At 37.4% G+C, this 27,941-nt stretch overlaps 1 protein-coding gene across 1 annotated transcript in view; it reads left to right on the forward strand.

Annotated features, from left to right (window-relative positions):
• The window catches only part of Aspm (assembly factor for spindle microtubules), a 58,504-nt gene extending 32,838 nt beyond the window's left edge, over positions 1-25,666 (forward strand). Inside the window, exons 18-28 of the mRNA XM_045143493.1 lie at positions 6,024-9,989; positions 13,520-13,686; positions 14,936-15,029; positions 16,865-17,074; positions 18,248-18,397; positions 19,082-19,279; positions 19,403-19,595; positions 19,738-19,892; positions 21,224-21,400; positions 22,800-22,969; positions 24,801-25,666. Coding sequence (XP_044999428.1) covers positions 6,024-9,989; positions 13,520-13,686; positions 14,936-15,029; positions 16,865-17,074; positions 18,248-18,397; positions 19,082-19,279; positions 19,403-19,595; positions 19,738-19,892; positions 21,224-21,400; positions 22,800-22,969; positions 24,801-24,903 — 5,583 coding nt within the window. The 3' untranslated portion in view covers positions 24,904-25,666. The remainder of the gene's footprint in view (positions 1-6,023; positions 9,990-13,519; positions 13,687-14,935; positions 15,030-16,864; positions 17,075-18,247; positions 18,398-19,081; positions 19,280-19,402; positions 19,596-19,737; positions 19,893-21,223; positions 21,401-22,799; positions 22,970-24,800) is intronic.
• Positions 25,667-27,941: the final 2,275 nt, after the last annotated feature.

Raw genomic sequence — 27,941 nt, forward strand, 5'->3', positions numbered from 1 at the left:
TGGATATCTGAGGCCTTCTGCCATTCCATATGAATTTGGAGATCATTGTTTCAATCTCTGTGAAGAATGCTGGTATTTTTTATTGGTATTGCGTGAAATATGTATATGGCTTTTGGTAGAACTGCCATTTTTACAAGATTAATTTCGCCTCTCCAGGAGCATGGGTGGTTTTTCTATCGTCTCAGGTCTTCCTCTGTTTCTTTATTGAGTGTTTTTATGTTTCCATTATATAGTTCTTTCACATCTTTTGTTAGTGTTATTCCAAGGTGTTTAATTTTTTTATTGTTATTGAAAAAGGGACAGCCTCACTGATTTCTTTCTCTGTATATTTGTCCTTTGCATATAGAAAAGCTACTGATTTTTGTGCATTGATTTTTGTATCCTGCCACTCTACTGAAGGAATTTATCACCTTTAGAAGTTTTACAATAGAGACTTTCAGGTTACTTATATATAAGATCATGTCATCTGGAAATAGGTCTAACTTGTTTCCTTACTTTCCAGTTTGAATACCTTTTATTTCTCCTGTCTTATTACTTGAGCTAGGACTTCTAGTACTATGTTGAAAAGCAGTTGTGAGAGTGGGCACCACTGACTTGTTACTGATCTCAGTGGGAACTCCTTGAGTTTTTCCCCATTACATATTATTTGGGCTTAGGAGCTTTAAATATAGCCTTTATTGTGTTGTGATATAAGCCCTCCATGCCTGATCTTTCCAGTGTTTTTATCATGAATTGGTGTTGTATTTTGTTGAAGGCCTTCTCTACATCAATTAAGATGATCATGTGGTTCTTATGGTTCAGGTTTTTTTTTTTTTATGTGGTGTATTATGTTGACCGATTTCTGTATGTTAAACCATCCCTGGGATGAAGCCTATTGGTCGAGGTAGATAATGCCTTCTCTTGTTGCATCTCTGTATGGTTTTGCTATTAGGGTGATGCCAGTGTCATAAAAGGAGTCAGGGAGGATTGCCTGGTCTCCAAGTATGTGGATAGTGTGAGAAAAATTGGATTAGTTCTTCTATGAAGATATGATAGAATTGAGCTGAGAAGCCATCTGGTCTTGGACTTTTCTTTTGGGGAGAGGTCTTTGATTACTTTTTCAGTCTCCATGGATGTGATAGGTTTGTTTAGCAGATTACTCTGCTCTGAGTTTAGTTTTGGTAGGTGGTATGTGTTTCCAAATTCATCCATTTCTTGCAGATTTTGTGGAAGAAATTAATTTTGTGGAGTAAAGGTTTTGGAAGTATGCTCTGATCATTCTTCCAATTTCATTGATGTGTATAGTGATTTCTCCTTTTTCATTTCTGATTTTGTTAACTTGCGACTTTTTTTTTTTTTCTTGATCAGTTTGACCAGTGGTTTGTCATTCTTGTATATTTTTTTCAAAGAACCAGCTCTTCATTTCATCGATTTTTTAAAAATTGTTTTATTAGTTTCAAAATCATTAATTTTTGCTCTAATCTTGATTGTTTCTTCCCATCTGGAGCTCTTTGTGTTGGATTCTTCTTGTTTTTCCACCACCTGTAGGTGGACAGTCAGGTTTTTGATTTGTATTCTCTCTGTCTTTGTAATGAAGGCGCTAAGGGCTATGAATATCCCCCTCAGGACTGTCTTCATTGAGTCCCATAAGTTTTGATAGGTTGTGTTTTCATTATTATTCAATTCTAGGAATTTTACAATTTCTTTTTTTTTTTAACTTTATTTTTATTTATTTATTTGAGAAGGAAAGAGGCAGAGAGAGGGAGAGTGAGGATGAGCACACCAGGGCCTCCAGCCACTGCAAATGAACTCCAGACATATGCACCCCCTTGTGTATCTGGCTTACATGGGTCCTGGGGAACCGAACCAAGGTCCTTTGGCTTTGCAGGCAAATACCTTAACTGCTAAGCCATCTTTCCACTCCCACAATTTCTTTTTTGATTTCTTCCACGATCCATTCATTGTTTAAAAGTGTGTTATTTAGTCTCCAGGAGTTGGTGGAGTTCTTGATGTGTCTACTGTTGTTAATTTCTAGCTTTGAAATATTGTGATGGGACATGATGCAGAAGTATGTGAAGGCATGCTTTATGGCCTAATATATGGTCAATTTTGGAGAAGGTTCCTTGGGGTGCTGAGAAGAATGTGTATTCCATAGAGTTAGGGTAGAAAGTTCTGTAGATATATGTTAAGTCTAGTTGATCTATGATGTTGTTGAGCTCTATTATTTCCCTTTTGATTTTTTGCTTCAATGATCTGTCTATTGATGATAGTGGATTATTAAATCTCCACTATGATGGTGTTGTTGTTTATTTCTGTTCTGTTGTTCAGTAGATTTTGACTGTGGTGACTCTATTTTTGGTGCATTTGTATTTATGATTATGGTGTGCTCATGTTGGATCATTTCCTTGATGAGTAAGAAGTGGCCTTCTTTGTCTTTTTTGATTACTTTTGGTTTGAATATATTCTATCATATATTAATATAGCAACATCTGCTTGTTTTTTTATTTCCATTTCCTTGGAATATCATTTTCCAACCGTTTATCCTTGGGAGGTGTCTATCTTTAGTGGTGAGGTGAGTTTCTTGAAAACAGCAGATAGAAGGGTCCAGTTTTCTGATCCATCCTGATAACTGATGTCTTTTTTTTTTTGCGGTAGGATCTCACTCTAGCCCAGGCTGACCTGACCTGAAATTCACTCTGTATTCTCAGGGTGGCCTCAAATTCATAATAGTCCTCCTACCTCTGCCTCCCTGGTGCTGGGATTAAAGGTATGTGCCAGTGCTACCACACCTGGCTTACCCTATGTCTTTTGATGGGTGAATTAAGACCATTAATATTTAAGGTTATTAATGTGAGGTTTGAATTAATCCCTGCCATGATGAGATGTTTTATGGAGTTTTTGTGCTTTCTTGTGTTATGTTTGAGCCTGGTTTATTTTGGTTATTGTGATCTCCGTCTTGTTGGCTCCTCAGATTAGTTGTTTGGCTGTTCTGTGTGGGGTATTCCCTCAAGTATTCTTTGTAGGTTTGGTTTTATGTTCATATAATTATAGAGTGCCTTTTTTCATGGAAAGTTTTTCTTTCACTATCTATTATGAGGGACATTTCTGCTGGGTAAAGTAGCTTGGGTTGGATGCCATAGTTTTTCAGACGTTGAAGTGTTCGATTCCAGGTCTTTCTAGCTTTCTGGGTTTCCATTGAGAACTGTGATGTTATTCTAATGGGATTGCCTTTGTATGTTGTGAATTGCTTCTCGTTGCTTTTAACATTCTCTCTTTGTTTTCATTGCTAAGAGTTTTAACTTTTGGTCCTGCCTGTTTGGTGTTCTGTGGGCTTCTTATATCTGTTTGGGCCTCTGTGGCAAGATTCAGAAAATTTTATTCGATAATTTTGTGGAAGATGTTCTCTGTGCCTCTGGTCTGGATTTCCTGTCCTTCTGGTATACCCATGATCTGGATGTTTGGTCGTTTTAGGATGTCCCACGGTTCCCTCATACTCTATTCACTTGATTTTGAACTTAGCAGTTTTGGGTCTCCTGATCAATTTCTTCTGTCTTATCTTTCAGGTCAGAGCTTCTGTCTTCCACATGAATAAGTGTTGTTGAGTGGCTCTAGAGAGGTTTTTATAATTTCTATTTGATTTTTGTTTCCTGTTGTGTTATTTTGTATCATGTCCATCTTTTTTGAGGTATCATATCAATTCGAGTTCTGATTTTCTTGATGCTTCCTATAGTTCATTCTTGCTTTTGATCAAGTCTTCATTAAGCTTAATCAACCAGTTGTTGAGACCTTCCATTTCTTTACTTACCTTCAATTTATTAATACCTCTTTGGAGGCTTCTAACATTTTCTTCAATCAAGTTATGCCTACTGTCAAAGTCTGAAAACTCTAGGAGATGATTCTGTTCAATTTCATTGATACAATTGTTGGTTCTTTGATAGTATGCTTAAAGTTCAGTGACTTTTTTTTTAAATCAGGGCCTCATTGGTTATTGTATTTTCATTTTGGGAAAGAATTTCTGTTGATTTCTCTCTGATTTCATTGGTGGCTTTCATAGTAGGGCTAGGCATCCTTGGTGGAGATCTCTCAGTTTTATGACTTTTGTTGGCTTTTTTGCATTGTTATCTACCCATTTTAGGAAGACTGATTATTTTATTGAGGAGGAAGCAAGTTTTTGTCCTTTGGTCCTTTCACCCTCTGACTTAGGTAAACAGGGATATTGGTACCTAGTGGCCAGTCAGGATACCAGAGCAAAAGGCCTGATTCCACTGCTCACACAGGGGCCAGGCCTCCCCAAGCAAGGCATAATGGGACCTACCAGGACCAGGTGACTAGGAGGAGCAAGGGAGCAGGGACCTGGCTTACTTTGTGCTGCTGTGCCCTCTAGGACACAGATCAGTGCAGGAAACCCAGAGGAGGTGGGAAGAGCCCACGTCTGGCCTACTCACTCCAGACTGCCATCCCAGCCTACACACTGTCAGTGCAAGGAACTCTGAACAGTGAGGTGGCAGGATCCCAGAAGTGGGTCCGGCCTACTCACTTTAGACCACTGTGCCTGTCCACAGACTGACTGTGCAAGGAACTCCCCATACTTTTATTCTTAAAGAAAATAATAATGCTGAAAGTGATCCTCTGATATACATATCATTGTAATCGAGCTAAGGCCTATTGCTTGCCACTCTGCTAAAAAAATGAGAGACTTAAATTGGTGAAAAGACATGAATCATTCATCAAAAATGGGGGAGAGGAAAATTCTCAGCTTTTCTTTACTTTGCCTGTATCAGTGCTACAATTATTGAAAAGGTCAAACAAAATCCAGGAAAAAATATGTATCTGGAGATGTAAGCTGAACAGAACTTTTCTTGTGAGAAGAATGCCTCACCTGGCCTGTCCACCTTAAGCAGGAAATTTCCTAGAGAAATTCTATTTTTTAAAACATTTTTATTGACAACTTCCATATAAATATAAACAATATACTGTGATGATAATCCTCTTCAACCATGCTTGCTTTTCCCCCTCCTAAATCTCTTCTTCTTTACAACTAGTCTCTCTTCTATGTTGATGACATCATTTTTCTCCTCCAATTATTCAGGTCTTATGCAGGTAGTGGCAGCCATTATGAGGTTATGAACATCAAAACCATATTATGTCTGAAAGACAATATTCTAAGCACTCCTCCTCCTTTTGCTCTTACAACCTGTAATTCCACCACCTCTTCTGCAATTGACCCTAAGCCGTGGATAGAGATTCTTAGTGGTGACCACTCCACTGTTACTTCTTAGCACTTTTGTGAGTTTTGAGTCACCCCAGTGCTCACCGCCCTATAAAAAGAGAAGGTTTTTTTCCCCCCCATAAGTGAGAGTAACATTAATATATGCCCTTGAATAGAAGGATTTAGAGGACAGTTTGGTGAGCATAACATATCCATTTCGCTAGACAACTGTAGTAGTTCCCCCCCACCCACCCACTTACGACCTCCCAGGCTAAGCTGTTGATTAGGTTTTCAGTACTAGGTAGGAATTTTCTCACATGGAGTGAGCTTCAAGAGAAATTCTAGTTCTTTATAGCCCCTGTTACATTTTTGCACATGCACACACACTCAAACACATATGTGTGTGTGTGTATATATATTTATGTATATATATGTATGCATATATATATATATGTCATGCCTCACATAAGTAGTTTTTAATCATTATAAAATACTTTATAATTTGGGAAATAGCATGTCATTTAAGAAATTCAGAAAAGATTGATAGAGATCCAGTAATAATGCTTTTTTTTTGCTTCATACATAAAGTAAGGTTCTTGACTCTATTATGATTGCAGTAAATACAGTTAACACTTAAATGGACTTCTGAATTGGCTACAACTCAGTCAATATAAAATAAAACTACAAACAAAAAGAGAAATATGTAGGAAAAATACATGGGAGTTTGAAATTTTGTGTTTATTTTAAAATATAATGTTGAAACTGCATTTCCAAAATTGCTAAGTTCAGAAAGATATGTCTGTTTTACTTTGTTTTACTTTGCTTACCTTGTCAGGTTTGTTGGAGACGCTATTTCACTCGCAAACAATTTTTGAAATTGAAATATTATTCAATCATCCTTCAATCTAGAATAAGAATGGTAAAAGCTGTTAGATTTTATAGACACTGTCTTTGGGCCATAGTCACAATTCAGAGGCATTGGCGTGCTTGTTTAATAAGAAAAGAAGATCAGCAAAGATATCAACTGCTCAAGTCATCATCTCTCATAATCCAGTCTGCGTTCAGGAGGTGGAAGTGGTGTAAATTACAACTACAAACAAAAGCTGCCATCACACTGCAACGGGCTTTCCGACAGTGGCGTTTCAGGAAAGATGCCAGAGAAAAGTCTGCTGTTGTCATACAGTCCTGGTACAGGATGTCCAAGGAAGTACAGAGGTACCTTCATGCCAGATCCTGTGTCATTGTCATTCAGAGAAGGGTTCGGTGCTTTCAAGCTCAAAAGTTATATAAAAGAAGGAAAGAATCTGTACTGACCATCCAGAGGTACTTCAGAGCCTACTTGAAAGGAAAGCTTGTGCGCACTGACTATTTGCAGAAACGAGCTGCAGCCATTAGACTACAGGCTGCTTTCAGGGGAATGAAAGCTCGTACTTTGCACAGACAGATTAGAGCTGCTTGTGTTCTACAGTCATATTGGAAAATGAGGCAGGAAAGATTGGGATTCTTAAACCTTAAGAAGATGGTTATCAAATTGCAGGCGCTTGTAAGAAAACATCAACAATTACAGAAATATGAGAAGATGAGGAAAGCAGCCATTATAATTCAGACTCATTTCCGATCATCCATTTCTGCCAGGAAAGTTCTAGCATCTTATCAGAAAACACGGTCTGCTGTCATTGTTCTACAGTCTGCCTGGAGAGGGATGCAAGCCAGGAAGATGTTTATTTATACCCTAACATCGGTCATAAAGATTCAGTCATATTATCGTGCCTATATATCCAGAAGGAAATTTCAGAGTCTCAGAAATGCTACAATAAAGTTACAGTCAATTGTCAAAATGAAACAGGCACGCAAAGAATATTTACATTTAAGAGCAAGTGCACTGTTCATCCAGTGGTGGTACCGTTCCCACAAATTAGGTGCACAAAAGAGAAAAGAGTATGTACAGATGCGTGAAGCTTGCGTCAAAGTGCAAGCTTTTGTTAGAGGACACCTGATTCGAAAGCAGATGAGGCTGCAAAGAAAAGCAGCTGTTTTTCTACAGTCTTACTTTAGAATGAGAAGGGCGAGGCTGCAGTACCTGAAAGTTTATAAAGCAGCTCTTGTCATTCAGAGTTCTTACTGTGCCTACAGAGCAGGCGTCAATCAAAGGAAGAACTTTTTGCAAGTCAAGAGAGCAGCCATTTGTTTGCAAGCTGCCTACAGAGGTTATCAAGTACGCCAGCTCATCAAGCATCAATCTGTGGCTGCTGTGAAGATACAAACTGCTTTCAGAGGCTATAGTGAAAGGATGAAGTATCAATGTGTACTTCAGGCAACAATGAAGATTCAGAGATGGTACAGGGCACACAAGACTGCCTGTGACATAAGAACACAGTTTTTAAAGTCAAGAGCGGTTGTGATTTCCCTCCAGTCTGCCTACCGAGGCTGGAAAGTCCGGAAGCAGCTCACAAGGGAACATGAGGCTGCCATGAAGATTCAGTCTGCCTTTAGAATGGTCAAGGCCAAGAAGCAGTTTCAAATGTTGAAAGCAGCAGCATTAGTCATACAGCGGCAGTTCAGGGCATGGACTGCAGGCAAGAAGCAGCGCATGGAATATATTGAACTCCTCCAGGCGGTGCTGGTGCTTCAGGCAACATGGAAGGGGAAAGAAGTAAGAAAACAGATTCAGAGGTGGCACAAATGTGCTGTCATAATCCAGTCATGCTACAGAATGCATGTTCAGCAGAAGAAGTGGAAAATCATGAAGAAGGCTGCTTTTCTGATTCAAATGCACTATAGGGCTTACCAGGTTGGGAAAGAACAACATCATTTATATTTGAAAACAAGAGCAGCTGTAATAATTCTGCAGGCAGCTTACCGTGGCATGAAAGTAAGAAAAAGGATAAAGAATTGTCAACAGGCAGCAGTCACTATACAGTCTAAATTCAGAGCTTACAAAACCCAGAAGAAATATACAAACTATAGAACTTCAGCTATTATAATTCAGAGATGGTATCGAAATATTAAAGTTACAACTCAGCAGCATAAGGAATATCTAAATTTAAAGAAGGCAGCAATTAAAATACAGGCTGTTTTTAGAGGTATTAGAGTAAGAAGACATATTCAATATCAACACATGGCAGCCACGTCTATCAAAGCCATGTTTAAAATGTACCAGTCAAGAGTAAGATACCACACAATGAGAAGAGCAGCTATTGTAATTCAAGTGAGGTACAGAGCATATTGTCAGGGTAAGATTGAGCGTGAACAGTACCTGTCAACTTTGAAGGCTATTAGAACTGTTCAGGCAGGGTTTAGAAGAACAAGAGTTCGACAGGCTGTGATAAAGAGGCAGGTCGCAGCAACCCTCATTCAGTCATACTATAGAACATACAGGCAGCAGACTTTCTTCAATAAGTTAAAGAAGGCAACAAAAATAGTGCAGCAACGATACCGAGCAGTGAAAGAAAGAAACATACAATTTGAGAGTTACAGAAGATTGAGGCATTCTGTAATATGCATCCAAGCTGCTTTTAGAGGGATGAAAACAAGGAGACAGTTAAAAGTTATGCATTTAGCTGCCACTCATATTCAAAGGAAATATAGAACTCTAATGATAAGAAGGAAATTCCTGTACTTCAAGAACACTGTCATTTGTATTCAGAGAAAATATCGTGCAAATCGTCATGCAAAGTATCAGCTACAACAATTTCTGCTGCAAACAGCAGTTCTTACAATCCAGTCATCATACAGGGGATGGGTTGTAAGGAAAAGGGTGCAAGAAATGCACAGGGCTGCAACACTCATTCAGGCTATTTTCCGAATGCACAGAGCACTTATAAGATATCAGGCTATGAAACGAGCCTCAATTGTGGTACAAAGACAATTCCAAGTAAACAGAGCTGCGAAACTGCAGAGGCAACATTTCATCAGACAAAGACATGCTGCTGTGATCATCCAGGCTGCCTTTAGGGGTATGAAAACTCGAAGCCATATGAAGAGTATGCATTCTTCTGCAACCCTGATTCAGAGTAGATTTAGGGCTTTAGTGATACGGAGGAGATTTCTTTCTCTCAAAAAGGCTGCTGTATTTGTTCAGAGGAAATACCGTGCCACCGTATGTGCCAAGCATGCATTACACCAATTCTTGGAGTTACGAAAAGCAGCTATTGTAATACAGTCATTTTACCGGAGGCTGATGGTAATGAAGAGGTTTCAAGAAATGCATGAGGCTTCAGTCCTCATTCAGGCTGCTTTTAGAATGCATAGAGCATATGTTAAATTTCACACTTGGAAATGTGCCTCGATTGTAATTCAGCAACATTATCGAACATACAAAACTAGAAAATTGCAAAGAGAAAAGTTTACCAGACAATGGCATTCTGCTGTGATTATTCAAGCTGCATATAAAGGGATGAAAGTAAGACAGATCTTAAGAGAAAAGTATAGAGCTGCTATCATAATACAGAGCACATATAGAATGTACAGGCATTATCATTTCTACCAGAAACTTCGGTGGACTGCAAAAGTAATACAAGAAAAGTACCGAGCAAATAAAGTGAAGCAGAAAGCTCTTCAAAACAGTACATGTAAGGAAGAAATAACTTGTATTCAGGCAAGTTTTCAGGACAGTGACTTTAACAAACAAATTCAGAGAGAGCATGAGGCTGCCATTATTATTCAGAAACACTTTAAAGCCTTTAAAATAAGGAGGCACTATAGACACCTCAGGTTGAAAGTCCTTTCTGTTCAAAGAGGACACAGAGCACTGCCTGCAACACATGCTGAAGGAGTGATGGAGCCGCACAGAGGTCTTAAGGTAAGAAGCAATGTCAGGTAGCTGCATCTGGCTGTCTTACTAGTTAAGTTATTCAACAGAATGTACATGGCAGGAGTGTTCATGAAGCAGATAAGCATGGCTTTTTTGTTAGGGTATCCAGTTAGCTTCACAGATCAGGCACATTCTGGCTGGGATGGTCATAGATGCATGACCTACAATTAATTGTCATGTGTCTATGTAAAAAGGGACAAAAACATTGGCAATTTGGTAGTCTGTAGGAACTATTCAGTCTGTTTTAGCAGATGTGAAAGTTAGGCACTGGAAAGCATCTGAGGACAAAGTGACAGCTGTTGTTAGTCATCTGAGGACAAGATGATAGCCACTAATCAGTATTTGGTTGTTATACAGTTGAAACAGTATGAAGCTGCAAAGTGGAGTTCTTATGAATAAATAGTATACTTGATTTCCTCAACAGGAAATTGAGTATCATTCTCAAAGTAGAGCTACAGTAACAAATCAAAAAGCCTTTTGAAAAATGGCCATAGGAAAGCTACAGACACAGGAATATGCTGCCCTTCGAATTCAGTACTTCCTTCAAATGGCTGTTTATTGAAGGTGATTTGTTCAGCAGAAGAGAGCTGCTGCCAAAATTTACCATTATTTCAGGACATGGCAAACCAAGGAACAGTTTTTACTGCACAGAAAGGCAACAGCGGTTTTACAAAACTGCTACAGAGCCTTTCTGTCTGCTAAATGCCAGAGACAGGTATATTTACAAATTAGGAACAGTATTCTCATTACTGAAGTTAGAGTAAGAGGATTTATACAGAAATGGAGGTTTCATTTTATATTTATTTATTTGACAGAAAGTTGGGGGGGGGGAGAGAATGGGTGTGCCAGGGCCTCCAGCCACTACAAACGAATTCCAAATCAATGTGCCCCCTTGTGCATCTGGCTAATGTGGGTCCTGGGGAATTGAACCTGGGTCCTTTGGCTTTGCAGGCACACGCCTTAACCGCTAAGGCATCCCTCCAGCCCCAGAAATGGAAGTTTTAGAAAATTAAAAAGAGCATAATATAAATTCAACTCTATGTATTTAAGTTAAAACCTATATTCTTTATATTGTGGAGTGTTTGTTAGAACAAAGGCCATGGGTAAATGCTTTAAGTGTCATTTTATTATCTTTCAACATGGAATGTTCTTGACTGGAAGAAGGCACCAGTAATGACTGAGCCAAGACAGCACATTTGGAATTGTTCAGGCAGTAGTCACCTGATGCTCACCACTTTTCAATAGGTGTTAATTATAGCACTCTTGAAAGCGCTATGACAAAATAGGAGCTACTTGACAATTTAAGTGAACAATCTAAAAAGAAGTGGTATTTGACATGTTAGGTCAAATTGGACAACTTTATTCCTGTATCTATTAGCTAGAGATTACTGAGACTAGATGGCCAATCTTTATTCAGGTCATAGGCCTTTGCTTCCATAGCACTTGTTACCTCATTTAATCAGTTCTCCATGTTCTGTCTCTTAAAGTTTGAGAGAACTTAGTAAGGTTAAGTAAGGTGTCAGTGTTGCCTAGAGTGTAGCAGATCTGAAGTTTAACTGAGTACTTAAGCATTTTCCATTCTACCTGTGATAAACTGGGCTTTGAATCTAGATATGATAGCTATGTTGGTGTCTTGTTAAGTTTAGAAATATTTTCGTTCAACAATGTCTACTGTTAGCTGATGATATGCCAAATACCATGCTGGGTGTTAGGAATAGACAGTGACTAAAATACACTTCATTGCTGTCTTCAAAGAACTTAATTATGTAAGAAAATGAGAATCATGTGTTGCTAAAAGCAAGGAAGGGATATCTACTCTAATCTGGTCTGAGGTTACTTTCTAGAGTGAGTGACATTTAAATTGAAATGCTGCCCTAAAGAATAGCCAAGTAAAATGTCTGGAAAATGTGGGGAAATGGCAATAAAAAATACCACAGGGACTGGTAAGATAGCTTAGTGAGTAAAGGCACCTGAGTGCAAAGCCTGCCATAACAAAAGCTTGATACAAAAAATGGTGTGAGCATATGGTATTCATGTGCAATAGCAACAGGCCATACACACACAGGCACGTATAACACACATGTGAAAATAAAATTTAAACAATGTAGGACTAGGTTTCCATAGAGGGGGTAAAATTGTGAATATCATAAGACAGAAAAACAATTACAGGATTTATCTTTCAGAGTTAAGTCAGTCATGGAGGAGTTTAAGCAGGTTTTTCTTCTTTTGTGTTGTTTTGTTTTTTGGTTTGGTTTTTCAAGGTCGTGTTTTGTCCTAGCCCAGGCTGACCTGGAATGCCCTGTGTAGTCTCAGGCTGGTCTTCAACTCGTGATGATCCTTTTACCTCTGCCTCCTGAGTACTGGGATTAAAGGTGTGTGCTACCATGTCCAGCTAAAAACATACTTTTTGTTGCTGTGGACTAATACCAGGCCATGGCAGGAAAAGAACTTAATTTGTCTTACAGTTCCAAAGGGTGGTGTCCTTCATAGCAAGGAAGACATGGCAAGCCAGAGCAGGAAGCCACAGTCATTAGAAGCAGAGAAATTGAACAGCAGTGGAGGCCTGGCTACATCACTTCAAGAGGCATTTCCCAGTGACAAACTTCTCTAGCAAGGGCCTCTTCTTTAAGATTCTACAACCTTCCAGAACAATGTCACCAGCCTGGGATTAAGTATTCGCACATGAAACTGTTGGGGGTATTTTAGTTTCAAATCACCACATGCTTCCTTCAAAAGGAGCATCCTTCAGAAGCCTTGCTTTGTTCTATGGCAGAGAGAGCAGAGCAGCCAACACACAAAACTGCCACTTTTTTTTTTTTTTTTTTTTTTTCATGGTCAAAGACTGGGTGATTTTATAATATCCTGGGCATTTCTCCTCCCTAAAGTAGGAAATGGAGGTCTCTTCTCTTCTGAAGAAGGTTGAAGGAGATCCTCTGAGAGAGGCATGTCCTCTTATGGGAGAGGGAATTAATCAATTTTGGTACTTAATTGAATAAATTATAACTGCCACCTTAAACTTTCAGTGGGTTTATAGGGTTTCCAAAATCAGAAAATCTGACTATCCTTTCAGCCAGATTCTGTTGCAGCATGACTGTGAAACTTAAAATGTATGTCAAATGAGAACTACTGTTCTTTCTTCCCAGAAAGTGGACTAGGTATATGTGTTGTTTCTTTTCTTCAAAATATATTGAGATGATCGGGGACAATGCACACATACCTGGCTTTCAACATGTTATACGTATCTTAGAATTCCATATACTGGTTAGCGCTATGTTGGTGGTGGGGGGGTGCTGATGGCCTGCCGTAGTGTGTGTATGATATAGTACAGAGTAGCGTGCACTAATGAAATCGTTATTTTAGTCAGGGGGTTAATTATACATAAGTCTTGTAGAGTGAGGATGGCTTGATTTCTCCAATTTATGTTTAGTTTGTACTGACTTCATATGTATTGTCTTTTAATACTAATCTTTCAAATTTATAATAGACAAATGTATTTATTGCCTTTATTTGTCTTCTAGGCTGAATGGAGAAAATGTAAAGCTAAGAAGTATTTACATAAAGTGAAAGCTGCCTGCATGATTCAAGCTTGGTATAGGTGTTGGCGAGCACGCAGAGAATATCTAGCTATATTAAAGGCTGTTAAGATTATTGAGAGCTGTTTCTGTGCTAAGCTGGAGAGAGCACGGTAATGCATCATATAAAGCTGTGTAAAAGTGTATGTGTGAAGTACTAGGGTCTTTATACAATAACACTGCTTTTTGATTCTTTCAGATAATTTCTATGCTCTAGTTACATGGAGGTTGTGTTTTTATTTTTGGTATTTTCATGAATCAGAATATATTTCATGAGCTTTTTGACATTAAACATAACTTTGATTAATAACTTAGTTAAACATATTTGACTTACACTTTATTAAAACAAATTCAAAAGAATGAATGACTACAGAGACTTGAGGGAAGAGGGAGTTGTGAATATAATGATAGCTAAGACCTGGCTTCCTTATTAGTGTATTAGTGCATTTCTTCATTGACTGATCTAATACAGTTTTTTTTTTAAACCTGCGTACTACTTCCCATGTTCTTTATACTTATTGGTGAAGACTCTATCAATTTGTGTATGCAAACTTTGGTTTCCCTACTCCTAGTTCATTTGTGTTACAAACGTTTTCTGAAACTGTTAGCAGATGTTCTTTATTTATAGAGTAAGAACTTTTCATTATCCCAGATTGATAAGTTATTACATCAGAGATTGTTTAAAGTGCATTTAGGAGAAAACACTGGAGTTGAGCTCCTGGATCGATTGTCTAGGTTGACATGATTGGTATACAGGCACATGTTATGGTGCTGTTGTTGAGTGCCATCTATGGGTAGACACAGGTTAGTGTACAGGCACATGCTACTGTCAGCATTAGGGACTGTACTATTGTTTAGTGTCACCAATAAGGTGAAGTCTTCTCATTAATACTCCTAGCTATTTTCTAAGAATTATGGCATTCAAACAAGTTAGTTGTTTTGCTTTTCTACAATGTTAAGAACACATACAAGAGCTGGTTTTTCTTTTCCAGTAGGGTGTCCATTTCTCACTGATGTTCTCATGCCTTCCCAAGTATTCACTTAGCCAACTACTTGTCTGCTCAAAGCCTCACCCAGAGTTTATTATTTACCACTCTTTCACCCCCATACCCTGCTTAATGTTAGCATTTTTTAAAAATCTTGTTAAAAATTCTTTTTCATACTAGCGTTCTCTTACTCATATCTTGTACAATATTATTTAGTGCAAAACTTTTCATTGTGTATATAAAATTCTGTTTCCTAGAACTTAAGTATGAAGTGCTTTTTCTTCTATGTCATTTTCATCCATATATTTTCTCAGCATTTGTCTGGTATGAATAAATTAAAGTAATTTAGAATTGATTTCTCATGTCTGCTTTTTAGATTTTTGAATATGAGAGCATCAGCAATTATCCTTCAGAGAAAATGGAGGGCTATACTTTCTGAAAGAATAGCTCATGAGGACTTAATTATAAAAGTAAGTACAAACTGAAATCAACTCATTTACACATGCCCAACTTAGGAAACAATACAATTTTTTTTTTTTTCAAGGTAGTCTCATTCTAGTCCAGGCTGACCTTGAATTCAATATGTAGTCTCAGGGTGGCCTCGAACTCATGGCAATCCTCCTACCTCTGTGAAGGGGTTAAAGGCATGTGCCACCACTCCCAGTTCAAAAAATGTTTTATAGACTTAACAATACATTTGTTTTACAGACATCTATTGTAGTCAATAAAAAACACATTTATCCATAAAAATAAGATTTTTCAGGGCTGAGGATTTGGTTCTGTCAGTAAAATGCTTTGCACACAAGCATGAGGACCTGAGTTTTGGACCCTCCTACACTCATGTAAATGCTGAGTATGGCAGTATGTGCCTGTAATCCCAGTATTGGGGGGAGGTAGAGACAGATGGATTCTTCTAGTCAAGCTGACTTATTAGTCAAGCTGAATCAGTGAACTTTGGGTTCAGTCAGACCTTATCTCAATAAATATAGTGGAGAGTAGTGGCAGTAGACATCCAACATCAACCTGTGGCCTGCACATGTACACAAGTGTATGCATACCCACACTTCTATATCACATATGTACACATATTTAAAAAATACATGCTTTTGGGCTGGAGAGATGGCTTAGCAGTTAAAAGTGCTAGCTTACAAAGCCAGAAGCCTAAGCTCAATTTCCCAGTACCTCATCAAAAGTCAGATGCACGAAGCAGCACATCCATCTGGAGTCAGTTTGCAGTGGCAAGATGCCCTGGTGTGCCCATACTCTTTCTCATTACAAATAAGTAAATAACATGTTGTTTAAAAGGAAGAAAAATATAATTTTGCTAGTGTGTTGGATGGATTACACACACACAAACACACACACACACACACACACATATGAATAAAATATTCTCAAATCCAAGTTTGAAGTGACTTCAGTGAAGATAACTTAATTATAGAAAGTTATCAGAAGTGTAGCATATTTTGTCTGACAATATTAGTTAGTATTAGTCAAATACTAACATGCTCTTGAATTTATCTATATAAAATACTTAACATCAAAGTTTTAGAAAAATTGTAATGGCCATGGTCTTTAATAAATAAAAACTTAAAATTTACCTATTAGCTTCATGTTCATGTAATATTCACTCTAGCTATGTAGCCACAATTATTATTATAATTACTACTGACATTTAATATAAGTCAGGTATTGGATAATAAACTTGTGAGATGGCTACTATCATTATAATAATTGTAAATGCTAGGAGACAGAGTAAAGAACTTTTCCAAGACTCCTCTGCTGGTAGGTAAAAGTTTGTAAAGAAATCTAGCTTATATGAATTAAAATCATTGCAATGCATGTCCATGTATGTGTGTGTATATGAAAAATTGTCAAGATATTATGTGGTTGAGTAAATTAAACCATGTTGTTGGTATGCTATATGGTTCTTCAAGTATAAACAGCTTCCCTCATGGTTAATTTATAATGATCACTATACTTTCTATATTGTAGCTAGTGTTATGGTCAAATATATTTATCTAGTAATAATGTTATTTTTTCCCTCCACCTCACATCCTGGGAAAAGTTCCAGGGTGAAAGGGAAAGACCACCAACATCTATCTATTTACCCAGGTTTGTGCCTTTAGTTTTGACTACAGACTGATAAGGGTTTATCAACCTTCACATAGATGGAACATTCTTAAACAAAAGAATAGTATAAGGTCTCCATCCCATTTTACATTGAGAAATTTAAGAACCTCTAGTAGATTGAAAATCTTATTATTTAGCTCCACTTATGTTAATTTCAAAATTTTTCTTTTAGAGACATCGAGCTGCTTGTTTGATCCAAGCTTATTTTAGAGGCTCTAAAGAAAGGCAGGTCTTTCTTCAGCAGAAGTATGCTGCTGTGACCATACAAAGATACATTCGAGCCAGGGAAGCTGGGAAGTGTGAAAGGATGAAATACATTGAACTAAAAAAGTCTACAATCCTTCTACAAGGACTGGTCCGTGGCTGGCTAGTAAGAAAGAGAGTAAGTATTTTTAAGTAAAATATCTGTCACAAAATTAAAACCTTTGATATTAATGAATTTTAGATTGAGGAGAATATTGTCAGAATTACCATAATCACTAACTTGAATTTGCTTAGTTGCCATCGAGTCATATGACTTTTGTTCTGTGGCCTACTACCTCCCATGGGTGACCACTGCTGATCATATGAGATAAAGTTTCTTTTATGTAATAACTCCTAAAAAAAAATACTGAAAAGAATTTGAAAGAAGGACCCCCTATGTGAAGGAAGGTAACTTCTATCAAGTAACTTTTTTCTGTCCTCCAGCAACTCTCAGAGGGGCTCTCCTGTGATAAGATCCACATCTTCACCCAGGTAGATTTCTGGTTTAGGAAGGTTATGACTTATGGGTTTCTGATATGTGATATACAGGCATAGATATAATATATATTTAAGACTTACTTATTTACCTACTTATTTATTTACTTACTTATTTAAGACAGAGAGAGGGAGAGAGAGATAGAGAGTAAGAATGGAGTAAGAATGGGTGCCAGGCCTCTAGCAACTGCACATGAACTCTAGATCCATGTGCCACCACGTGCATCTGGCTTATGTGGGACCTGGAGGATCGATCCTGGGTCCTAAGGCTTCACAGTCAAACACTAAGCCATCTCTCCAGCTTCAAAAAGGAGAAATATTTTTGAACTCATTAAGTATGAATTAGAAATCTAAAGCTCAAAGGTCACTGTAGAAAGCTTTCATAAGTCTTATACTGTGAAGAAACTTATAATTTTATCAGCTATAATATTGTCATCTCTTAACAGTTCTGCCTGGAATATGTTAACCTCATGACCTTAATATTTATACCTCATAAATACTAGCCAATAGCGTGGACAAGTGTCTTTGGTTAATTTAGTTAAATCAAATGGTTACTTTTTGTTAGTAAAGTGCTCAACCATAATTTTGCTTTTATAACCTAGATTGCATTATTCTATTTAAAATAATACATAACCAATTATAAAGATTTTGGATTAAAATGGAAATAATAGTTAAGTCATTTTTACTATTTAAAATCATTATATGAATATAAACTGATTATTTTTAAGAATCATGATTTAAGTGTATTTTATACATGTAACCTATTTTTCTGTTGAATGTTTTTTTTAACTTCCCCCCCTCCCCCCTTGTCTTTTAGATTCTAGAAGAGAAGGCCAAAATACGACTTCTTCACTTTACGGCAGCTGCATACTGTCACCTATGTGCTCTTAGAATTCAAAGAGCTTACAAATTGTACATAGCTGTGAAGAATGCTAAGGAGCATATTCACTCAGTCATTTGTATTCAGGTTAGATTTTCCTCCTCCTAGAAACTGAAGGAAGTAATTTTTCTATTAGATGTTTTGGTGTGTAGTAACATTTTCCAAATACCGTATGCTATGCTAAGATTATCTAAGTACATCAGATTACTGATAGGATGATTTGATGGTTAGAAATTAATGTTTTGTGGAACAGAAAAACAGTGGATTCATTCTCTAGCATACTGTAGTCATTCACTTTCCTTGTCTTAAATTCTATGGGTACGTGTTTCTCTACATCCTTGCCAATAGTATCCTTGGAAGGCATTTGGATTTTCACCATTCCTTTGGCTTAGCAATTCGGTTTCTTTTTCCCCATATTTGCTAGTTATTTATTTATATTACTACTTTTAAAAATTTTTTAAATTGCTTGTAATTTATAGTAGTTGTTGGAGGGAAAATTCCTTTGTATTAATTGACATACATTTACATATAATATTGAGAAGAAAAAAATGGCAAAATGATGTGTACTTTGATAAATCATAACATGCAAACATACATCCAACAAGTACTGCAAGGCATTTGGAACAGGCAAATGATGCTACAGGGGTGGGTTAGAAAATTGGTATTTTATTTCTTTCATGTTTGTATTTGAATGTATAAATGTTTTGTTTTCCCCAAAAGCCAAGCCTAAAGTAAAAGTGAAAAACAAAAATCTTCGTTTGTTTTAAACAGAGATGGTTTCGAACAAGATTACAACAAAAGAGGCTTATTGAGCAATATCCTAGCATCACAGAAACTGAGCATGAAGTTCAACAATATCAAAGTCGGCAACAGCAAAACAGGGCTGCATCAGTAATACAGAAAGCAGCCCGCCGCCTTCTCCTTCGCAAAAGTCAGGAAAAACTTAATAGTAGGATCACTAAAATTCAAGTAAGCAAAAAATTTCTAGTGTCATTTCAAGATAAGAACCAGGATTGAGGCTTTAGTTGAAATGTCTTTTCAAAACATCAGTGGCTATTATCTTAAACTCACTCCTTTACCTATTTATTAAAGGCACTATGGAGAGGCTTTTCTTGGAGGAAGAAAAATGATTGTACAAAAATTAGAGCCATACGACTAAGCCTTCAAGCTGTTAATAGGAACATTGAAGAAGAAAACAAGCTCTACAAAAGAACTGCACGTGCTCTCCATTACCTTCTGACTTATAAGCACCTGTCTGCCATTCTGGATGCTTTAAAGCACCTGGGTGAGTTTATTGTAATAATGTCATGTTTAAGGTTAAGAATACATTTCATCTTTGACTGTTGATGAATGTTGACTCATTCCCTGTTTTACCTAACACTTCATTTTGTTTCTATGAGCTGGTCTTGTGTTTGTTTCTCTTCCAGAGGTAGTTACTAGATTGTCTCCACGTTGTTGTGAGAACATGGCTGAGAGTGGAGCTATTTCTAAAGTATTTGTTGTGATCCGAAGCTGCAACCGTAGTGTTCCTTGCATGGAAGTCATTAAATATGCTGTTCAAGTCTTGCTGAATGTTGCTAAGGTAGCTTCCTGCTTTAATAATATAATACCTATTGATCAAGAAATGTAGCCATGTGAATTAAATATGTGCTTGCTTATCACTAGGACTTAGGCCTGTGGGTTATAATCCATTCATATGCAAGTCTTTCTGAGGATAAAAAGATTTAATCTATTAACAAAACTAGAAATGGGAATACTAATTTTATATGATTTTATTTATATTGTCCTTATAGCATTATTAACAATAACATTTATTGAGTACTTTCTCTTTTTTAAAGATTATTTTATTTGAGAGAAAGAGGCAGATAGAGAATGGGTATGTCAGGGCCTCCAGCCACTGCAAACGAACTCCAGATACATGTGCCACCTTGTGCATCTAGCTTATATGGGTACTGAGGAATGGGTCCTTAGGCTTCACAGGCAAGTGCCTTAAATGCTAAGCCATCTCTCTGGCCCTTATTGAGTACTTCCTATGTACTATGTACATACACTATTTAATCCTTAGAATCTTCTGAAGTAGTTCATTTTATAGAAAAGGAATAATACTTACAGAAGTCACACACATCAAAAGTATTAAGATTCCCTTCTCATAGCTCTCCCATACAGTTTAGAGTGCTTCACCTGATATCTTTATATTATTGACAGGTAGTAGTTGACGGTACAGATTCAGATGCCATGCTACCTGGGTTTCAGTCCCAGATCTGTACATTATTACAGCTTACTTATTTTCTCTGTGCTTCTCTTTCCTTACCTGTGTCATAAGTACCCATCTCAATGTTTTGAAGACTCATTGAGTTTATCTGAAGTGTTTGTCTAAACATATCATATTAAAAGTGTTAGCTAATAATATTTGGTTATTTTAATTTTATTTGCATTATTTGTTATTTAGATTTCAATGTGAATCTAAAATAATTAGATAAGAAATTGAATATATGTCCTAGACTTAATATCAACATTATTGTTGTATAAAAGTAAGCTCATCTTCCTCTCTGGAAACAAGTAATTGGTTAAATAAATCTTGTGTTTATTATCTTACCCCATTGCAGAGAATTATCTTTTTTCCAAGATACTTACTTAAGGGACTGTAAACTTGCTTTTATTTACTTTGAGGTGTTCTTAGAAAATTTAGTTTGACTCACTTGGTAGAACTTTAGAAGTAGGTGAGAAAGAGAAAGATCCATATGTGAATGTTGTGGTAAGGCAAGTCCAGAACTCATAACCAGACCTGAACAGGAAGTCCTTTACATGTGCTATAGATGCTCCAACATTTGGTCCAAACTTACTTTCTGGTTGGACTCTTTAAAGGTATGATGTGTTGATTATAACTTTGAATTTCATTCTGCTCTCTCCAAGTATGAGAACACTGCATCAGCAGTTTATGATGCTGACAGCTGTGTAGACACACTGTTGGAGCTATTGCAGATGTACCGAGAAAAGCCTGGTGACAAAGTTGCAGAAAAGAGCGGGAGCATTTTCACAAAAACATGCTGCTTACTGGCTGTGCTGCTAAGGACAAGAGACCGAGCTTCTGTACGTGTGCATCGTTACCATTCCCTGAGGCCTTTTCCCAGATCCTGTGTCTTTGACTTAGTCTTTTCCTCTAGTAATTGTTACACTGATATCACTCTGTGTATTCAAACCTGCTTTTTATAGTGATAAAAATGAATTATGGATATAATTGTGTGTGTGTGTGCGTGTGTTTAGTTGCTTCTTTATTTTATTTTACTTACTTATTTTTGCAGTAGGGTTTCTCTCTAGAGCTGACTTGAAACTCACTCTCACCCTGGCTGGCCTCAAAAAGTCATGGTGATTTTTTTTTTTTTTTTTTTTTTTTTGAGTGCTAGGAATAAAAGTGTGCACCATCATGCCTGGCTGAGATCTTTATAAAAATGAGCTCCAGGCTAGGAATGTGAACTCCTTTGTAGAGGAATCTCACTCTACAGCCATACACTCTAGCCTGAAAAAATTAAAACTGATCTGTGAACTCTGAAAAGAGAATTTATTATAGCCATGTTAAATAACTTATTTGTCTGGGCTGGGGAAATGGCTTAGCAGTTAAGGCATTTGCCTGTGAAGCCCAAGGACCCCAGTTTGATTCCCTAGGGCCCACATAAGCCAGATGCACAAGGGGGCGCATGGGTCTGGAGTTTGTTTGTTTGGAGGCCCTGGCACACCCATTCTGCCTCTTCCCCCCCCCCCACTCTCTAGTAAATGAATTAATTAAATGTTTTTTTTTTTAATTAACTTATTTCTCCTTCACTAGAAAGGCTAACAAATTATCCTATCAAGTTTGGAAACCAGATATATCTGTCTTCCACTAGGTACCATAAATATATTTCAAACCTTTCTAAGCTGAGACCTCAGTCTCTGATTATAGGTACCAATATAGGATATCCACGCATAATTGGAGTATGTCCTTTTTCCTGACCACCTGGGAAACAATTGAAGAATTATGATCAGAGAATTTTTTCCCATGCGAATTTTCTATCACTTTGCTGGTGAAGGATGGGTTTTGGAATCCACCTGTGGATAAGGGAGGCATTAGGAAGAAGGCTAGTGCAAATGTGTGGGCCTAGGTGAGGGATGCTGTTTCACTTGGGGCATGTCAGTGAGAGGAAAGTGGATGACTTGGCAAAATTCACCAGACTTGGTAACTGGGTATGATGGTAAATTGTCTACAAATTTCCTTGTTGTGTCAATGTGGAGGAGGTGTATTTCCTTGTTGTGTTCAGTGTGGAGGAGGTGTGCAGCTTTTAATGTTTGTATTCTTCACAATTAACATTCAAATCAGTTCATAATTCAGAGAGCATTGCTCAGAACAGTTGAAAGCTCACAGCTTATATAGGTCCATGACTAACAATCTTTCAATTCTAGGAGACAGAAAGTTAACTCTTACTAGTTTTTAACAGTTTTATATTTTGTGCTTTAGGATGTACGGAGTAGATCTAAAGTTGTTGACCGCATTTATAGTCTCTACAAATTTACAGCTCATAAACATAAAATAAGTACCGAAAGAACACTTGATAAACAAAAGCAGAATCTTCATACAGGCTTTTCCTTTATCCCAGAGACACCTGTGCGGACCAGAATTGTTTCAAGGTAAGCAGTTAAGTGTCACTCTTTAAGTTTATGTACAGTTGACTGATTTGATAAATATTTACTGAAACATGCCATAAACACAATGTAGGTTATTTTCAGTTATTTTATTTGTTTACTTGAGAAGAACAGAGAACAGTGTGTGTGCACGCATGTATGCATGATAGGACCTATTGCTGCTGTAAATGAACTCTAGACACGTGCATCACTGTTTGCTTCTGGCTTTATATGGGTCCTGGGAATCAGACATGGGCTGGCAGGCTTTGCAAACAAGTACCTTTACCCACTGAGCCATCTTCTAGCCCAACATGTGGTTCTTGACAAAAGAAAAGTAACATGTGAAGAAGAATCAAACATAATCTAAAAGAAGAGATCTAATTAAACAGTGTTGTGATACTGATGAGGATTTTGGGGTGGAAGAGGGGGTCTCCCAGAATTTATGAATTCCAAGTTTTGGCTTCTATCCTACCTTTAATAAGGAATTAATAAAGATGGACTCAAGAAGGATAAATTATAAATTATTAAGTTTATTAAGGAGAAAAATCACAAATTGTGGGATTTATTTAGGGGAGAGGGCAGATATCAAAGCAGAGACCAAGAGATTCAGAGGACAAATGAGGAAGAGGCTTATACTCATGGTTGCCATGAGTTTAATGTAATTGCATAGGTAGCAAGCCAAGGTTTGGTGAGAGCACTCATGATGTAGATCTGGAGTGTAAGAAAAATATGCACATGGTGGATTCAGAAACCAGAGGAAAATCATGCATGTGGTCAAAGAGAAGTTACCCCCAAGTATAAAGCAGAGACAAGTAGAAGAGCCATCCTTTCTTTCTTTTTTTTTTTTTTTAAATGCTCTTCCAGGCTGGGTGAAGGTGGTGCTGAACTCACATGTATCCTTGTGGCCTTTATGTAGAGATGTAGGCAGGCAGAGCAGAGAAACTGAGCTGAGCTGAGCTGAGCATGAGCAGGCAGAGTTTGTGACAGGAGTAAAAGGATCCTTTATAGGGAAAGGGAAGACCTGATAGGTTGGTAGGTTGAAAGTGTATCCCAGGCCAGCCCATCCAGGGCAATCTGTCTAGGTAGCATGCTAGCCTGGGCAGCAGGAGGCACTGTAGATCAGTCTTGATCAGACACAAATGGGATGGCATCTTGTAGTTCTCTTTGAGCCTCAATTCTAACTGAAACAGCCTTAAAAAAAAAAAAAAAAAAAAAGCTAGCATTCTAACTATCTTCCTTCAATACTGCTGCAGCTTTGGGTATCCTGTAGTTATCTAACAAATTCCCTGTGGTAAGTAGCTAGGAGCTAATGTTTGGAAGATTATTGTAATTTTGTTGTATCATTGTTTTCTACATGGTGGTTGGAGAATGAAGTCACATTGAGCCTTTGGTGGTGATGTATGTAGTCTACTTTGTGACCATGTGAGGAGGATTCATTGAGAAAGAACAGAAAGGAGGGGGACATGGACTTTTGGTTCTTTGGTCATAGAATACCATTACTGAGATGGGTAGAAAGAGATGAGAAAAGACCTTGAACCACATTCACAAAGAACAGGACATTGGTAGTTTGATGGATGGCCAAAAATGGCAATGGTGGAGGTAAGTGGTAAAAAATGTAAGCTATAAACAGCTACATCATTTTTTTAGGAATAATTATATGGATATGATTATTCTTAAAACTAATATCATAAGATGAAAGCCTCCCACCTCTTTCAAGAGGGTTGTAAGAGAAATGATATGTTCAGGAGTACCTCTTGTTTGACAATAAGGTGAGGATAATCCTTTTAAGAGAACTTTATTAATGCCAGGGTTTTTTTGTTGTTTTTATTTTTAACAGACTTAAGCCACATTGGGTTTTAGGACGAGATAATATGGAAGAAATCACAAATTCACTGCAAGCTATTCAAATGGTGATGGATACACTTGGTATTCCTTATTAGTACATGGAAATATTTTCAGTGTGGACAGCTATTATAGCCATTCATGAATATATGAAGTGTTTCTCAGTATAAATTTAAAAAAATCTGACTTTGTATTAAAAATAAAACTGTACATATTATAAGATACTAACCTGTTTATTAAATTCTTCATTGTTTTTTATTTAAAAGCTTATACATGTTACAATCTAGTGTGTCATAAAATGACTATACTGTTTTCTCATGTCTGTCATTTAAAGTATTCATTTAAATGTCTTTTCCTTGAGAGAAAATAATGCATTATTTCTCCAGCTTTTTACATAAGTAGAGGTTCCTTTTTAAAGCATATGTTGGAAACAGGATTAGCCTACTCCCTTAGAAGTGGGAAGAAAATAAAATATCCCCAAAATGCTGTGGAAGGTGTCATCATTTGCATCCTTAACTGGTTATAGCGCCCAGTTAGGTAAGTGAGCTTTTCTAAGAAAATGATAAATGCATAGCTGTTGTGGATTGAATGTAAAATGTTCTACACAGGCTTATGTGTTTGAACACTTCATCCCCAGCTCATGTCACTCTTGGAGAAAGTTATGGAACCTTTAATAGGCTGAGCCTTGATGAAGGAAGTGGGTGGGCAGACCTGGAGGTTTTCTGTAGTCTGGCCCTACTTCTGACTTTAAATGCAGTGTGAGCAGCCAGCCTCCCACTCTTGCCACCATGTTTTTCCAGCTCTGATGGAGTATATATCCCCTTGAAACTGTAAGCCAGAATAAACATTTTCCATCCTTAAGCTGCTTCTTGTCATGTATTTGCTCAAAGCAAGGAATAAAGTTATACAATAGTCTATATCTTTATATACCAAACCCTTTAACCAAACTAATTGGGAGGGCAGAATATAGCATTGTTGATAACAGAAGTTTGTCCAGTTACATGCCACAGATTTTAGTATGATTCAATTTTGAAAATTTTGTTTCTCTAGTTTTAGATCACTCTTACCAGTCTCTGTTAGTCTACGGCAACACCTGGGAGCCATTTGAAAGTAGTCCCATGTGTAGTCACTATAAAGTCTTAACTGGGCTGGATTGATGGCTTAGAGGTTAAGGCACTTGCCTGTGAAGTCTAAGGACCCATGTTTGACTGTAGATCCCACTTAAGCCAGATGTACAAAGGTGAAGCAAGTGCAGGGTTGCACACTCCCACTAGATGGCACAAGCACCTGGAGTTCAAGTGCAGTGGCTGAGGCCCCCCACACCAATTCTCTCTTGTCTCTTTCTCACAGCCTCTAGAATAAAAACAAATTTTAAAAATAAAAATAAAATAAGTTTCATATGAAACACATTAGTAATTGCTAGAAAAAGACACTGTTTAATGCATAGTTTAATATTTAACTTGGCCTGATAAATTTAACTGGTCTGAAATTTTTTCATAATTTGGTTAAGACAGTTCTACATATTTTGAGATAAACACTATATATAGTGGAGATTTTAGTTTTTCCAATAAATTATATTAGGACTTTTTATTACTAACTTCATCCAAACACTGCATTTTTGTTGTTGTTGTTGAATATCTCATTGCTTTGTAGTATTTCTTCAAGTAACAGAATTTTGGTATGAATAAATATTATATTTGCTTTGGCAAATTAAACTACCAAAATTTAATTAACATCATGAACATATGGCGGGTACTATTTTGCTCTAAGGTGAAAATAACAAACTAGTTGAACTAGCACAGAAGTCTTAAATTATGTACACACACACACACACACACATGCATATATAATTTTTTATTATTTATGGATATACTTAGTATGTTAACAGAATATGTTGGTTTCATCCTTTCCCTCATCCCTGCCCCTTCTCCAAATGGACCCTCCTCGTTGGGAATATAGATCATCTGGATGGGGATTGGGGGTCATACATTATGGGGCAGCCATCAGTTATGGGTGGCAATCAATGTCTCTGTGCATAATGTCCCAACTTGTGGCTATAACAATCTTTCCCCTCTTCTGTGAAATTCCCTGAGCCATGTTGGGTATGTTTTAAGTCTATTTCATTGATTGGCTCTTAGGAGCCTCTGGATCTCTGGTCTGTAGGTGTTGGGTGTCCTCAGTATCTATCTCCTTCACCCTTGTGCTGATATCAGGTTCACTGACAGAGAAGCATTCTTGTTCATTTCCCCAATTCCTCTGCCATTTCATCTGGGGCAGTGGTGAAGTCCCATGGGTCTTTTCTCTCTTCAGGTCCAGCTTCCATCTAAAAAGAGAAGCAAAATTTCCAGTGGAGAGTGAAGTCATTTAGAGAAAATTTAATAGGTATAGACCCTCTTATGGTCCAAGATTATTGGGAGCTTGATATTGGAAAGCAAAAGCATTATCTTGATATGATTCTAACTTGTTTCCCAGGTCCAGATATGGGTTCCTTTCCACTGAGCAGATCTATTAGCCAATCCAAGAGCAGTTGGTTACCCACCATGGCTGTGTGCCACTATTGCATTTGTGTGAGCATCACATCAGGTGGTTTGCTTCTGAGTAGACTTTGAGTTGCTCAGACAGATATTGGCCACTTTCCCCCAGTAGCTCATGTACTACCTTCCAAAACAAGATGGGCTAATTGTCTGGGTACTGAGAAAATGACTTCTACATGTTCATTTAATCTCAGGCTAAATATTTTAATGAATTCTAATCTACACTCTGTCTGGCTCATCTGTATTTATCCTTAAATTGGGTAGAGCATCAGTCTCACCAGAGCTGCTTCTTGGCCCATTGTCAGAAAGATGTTTTAGATTTCACATAGTAAGAATTATTAAGGCTGTCTCTGCTATTTACAGTGAGATTGAATACTCAGCCCTACATGTGGTGAAGTTGTGACTGGTGCTGGAATTTCTTCCAGGTAATACACTGTCAAATTTAATGGGATGCTGTGCTAGTTTGTTTTGCATTGGCATAACCCGCGCTATTATAAAGAAGTACACTTCATGGGATGATTAGGTCAGAAGATACTTCACTGAAGCCAATGGTTTAGGGAGAATGCTGTGAGACAGAAAGTGCACACCCTGGTAGCAGGACC

The sequence above is a fragment of the Jaculus jaculus genome, chromosome 1 (assembly GCF_020740685.1).
Source record: "Jaculus jaculus isolate mJacJac1 chromosome 1, mJacJac1.mat.Y.cur, whole genome shotgun sequence".
Classification (NCBI taxonomy): Eukaryota; Metazoa; Chordata; class Mammalia; order Rodentia; family Dipodidae; genus Jaculus; species Jaculus jaculus.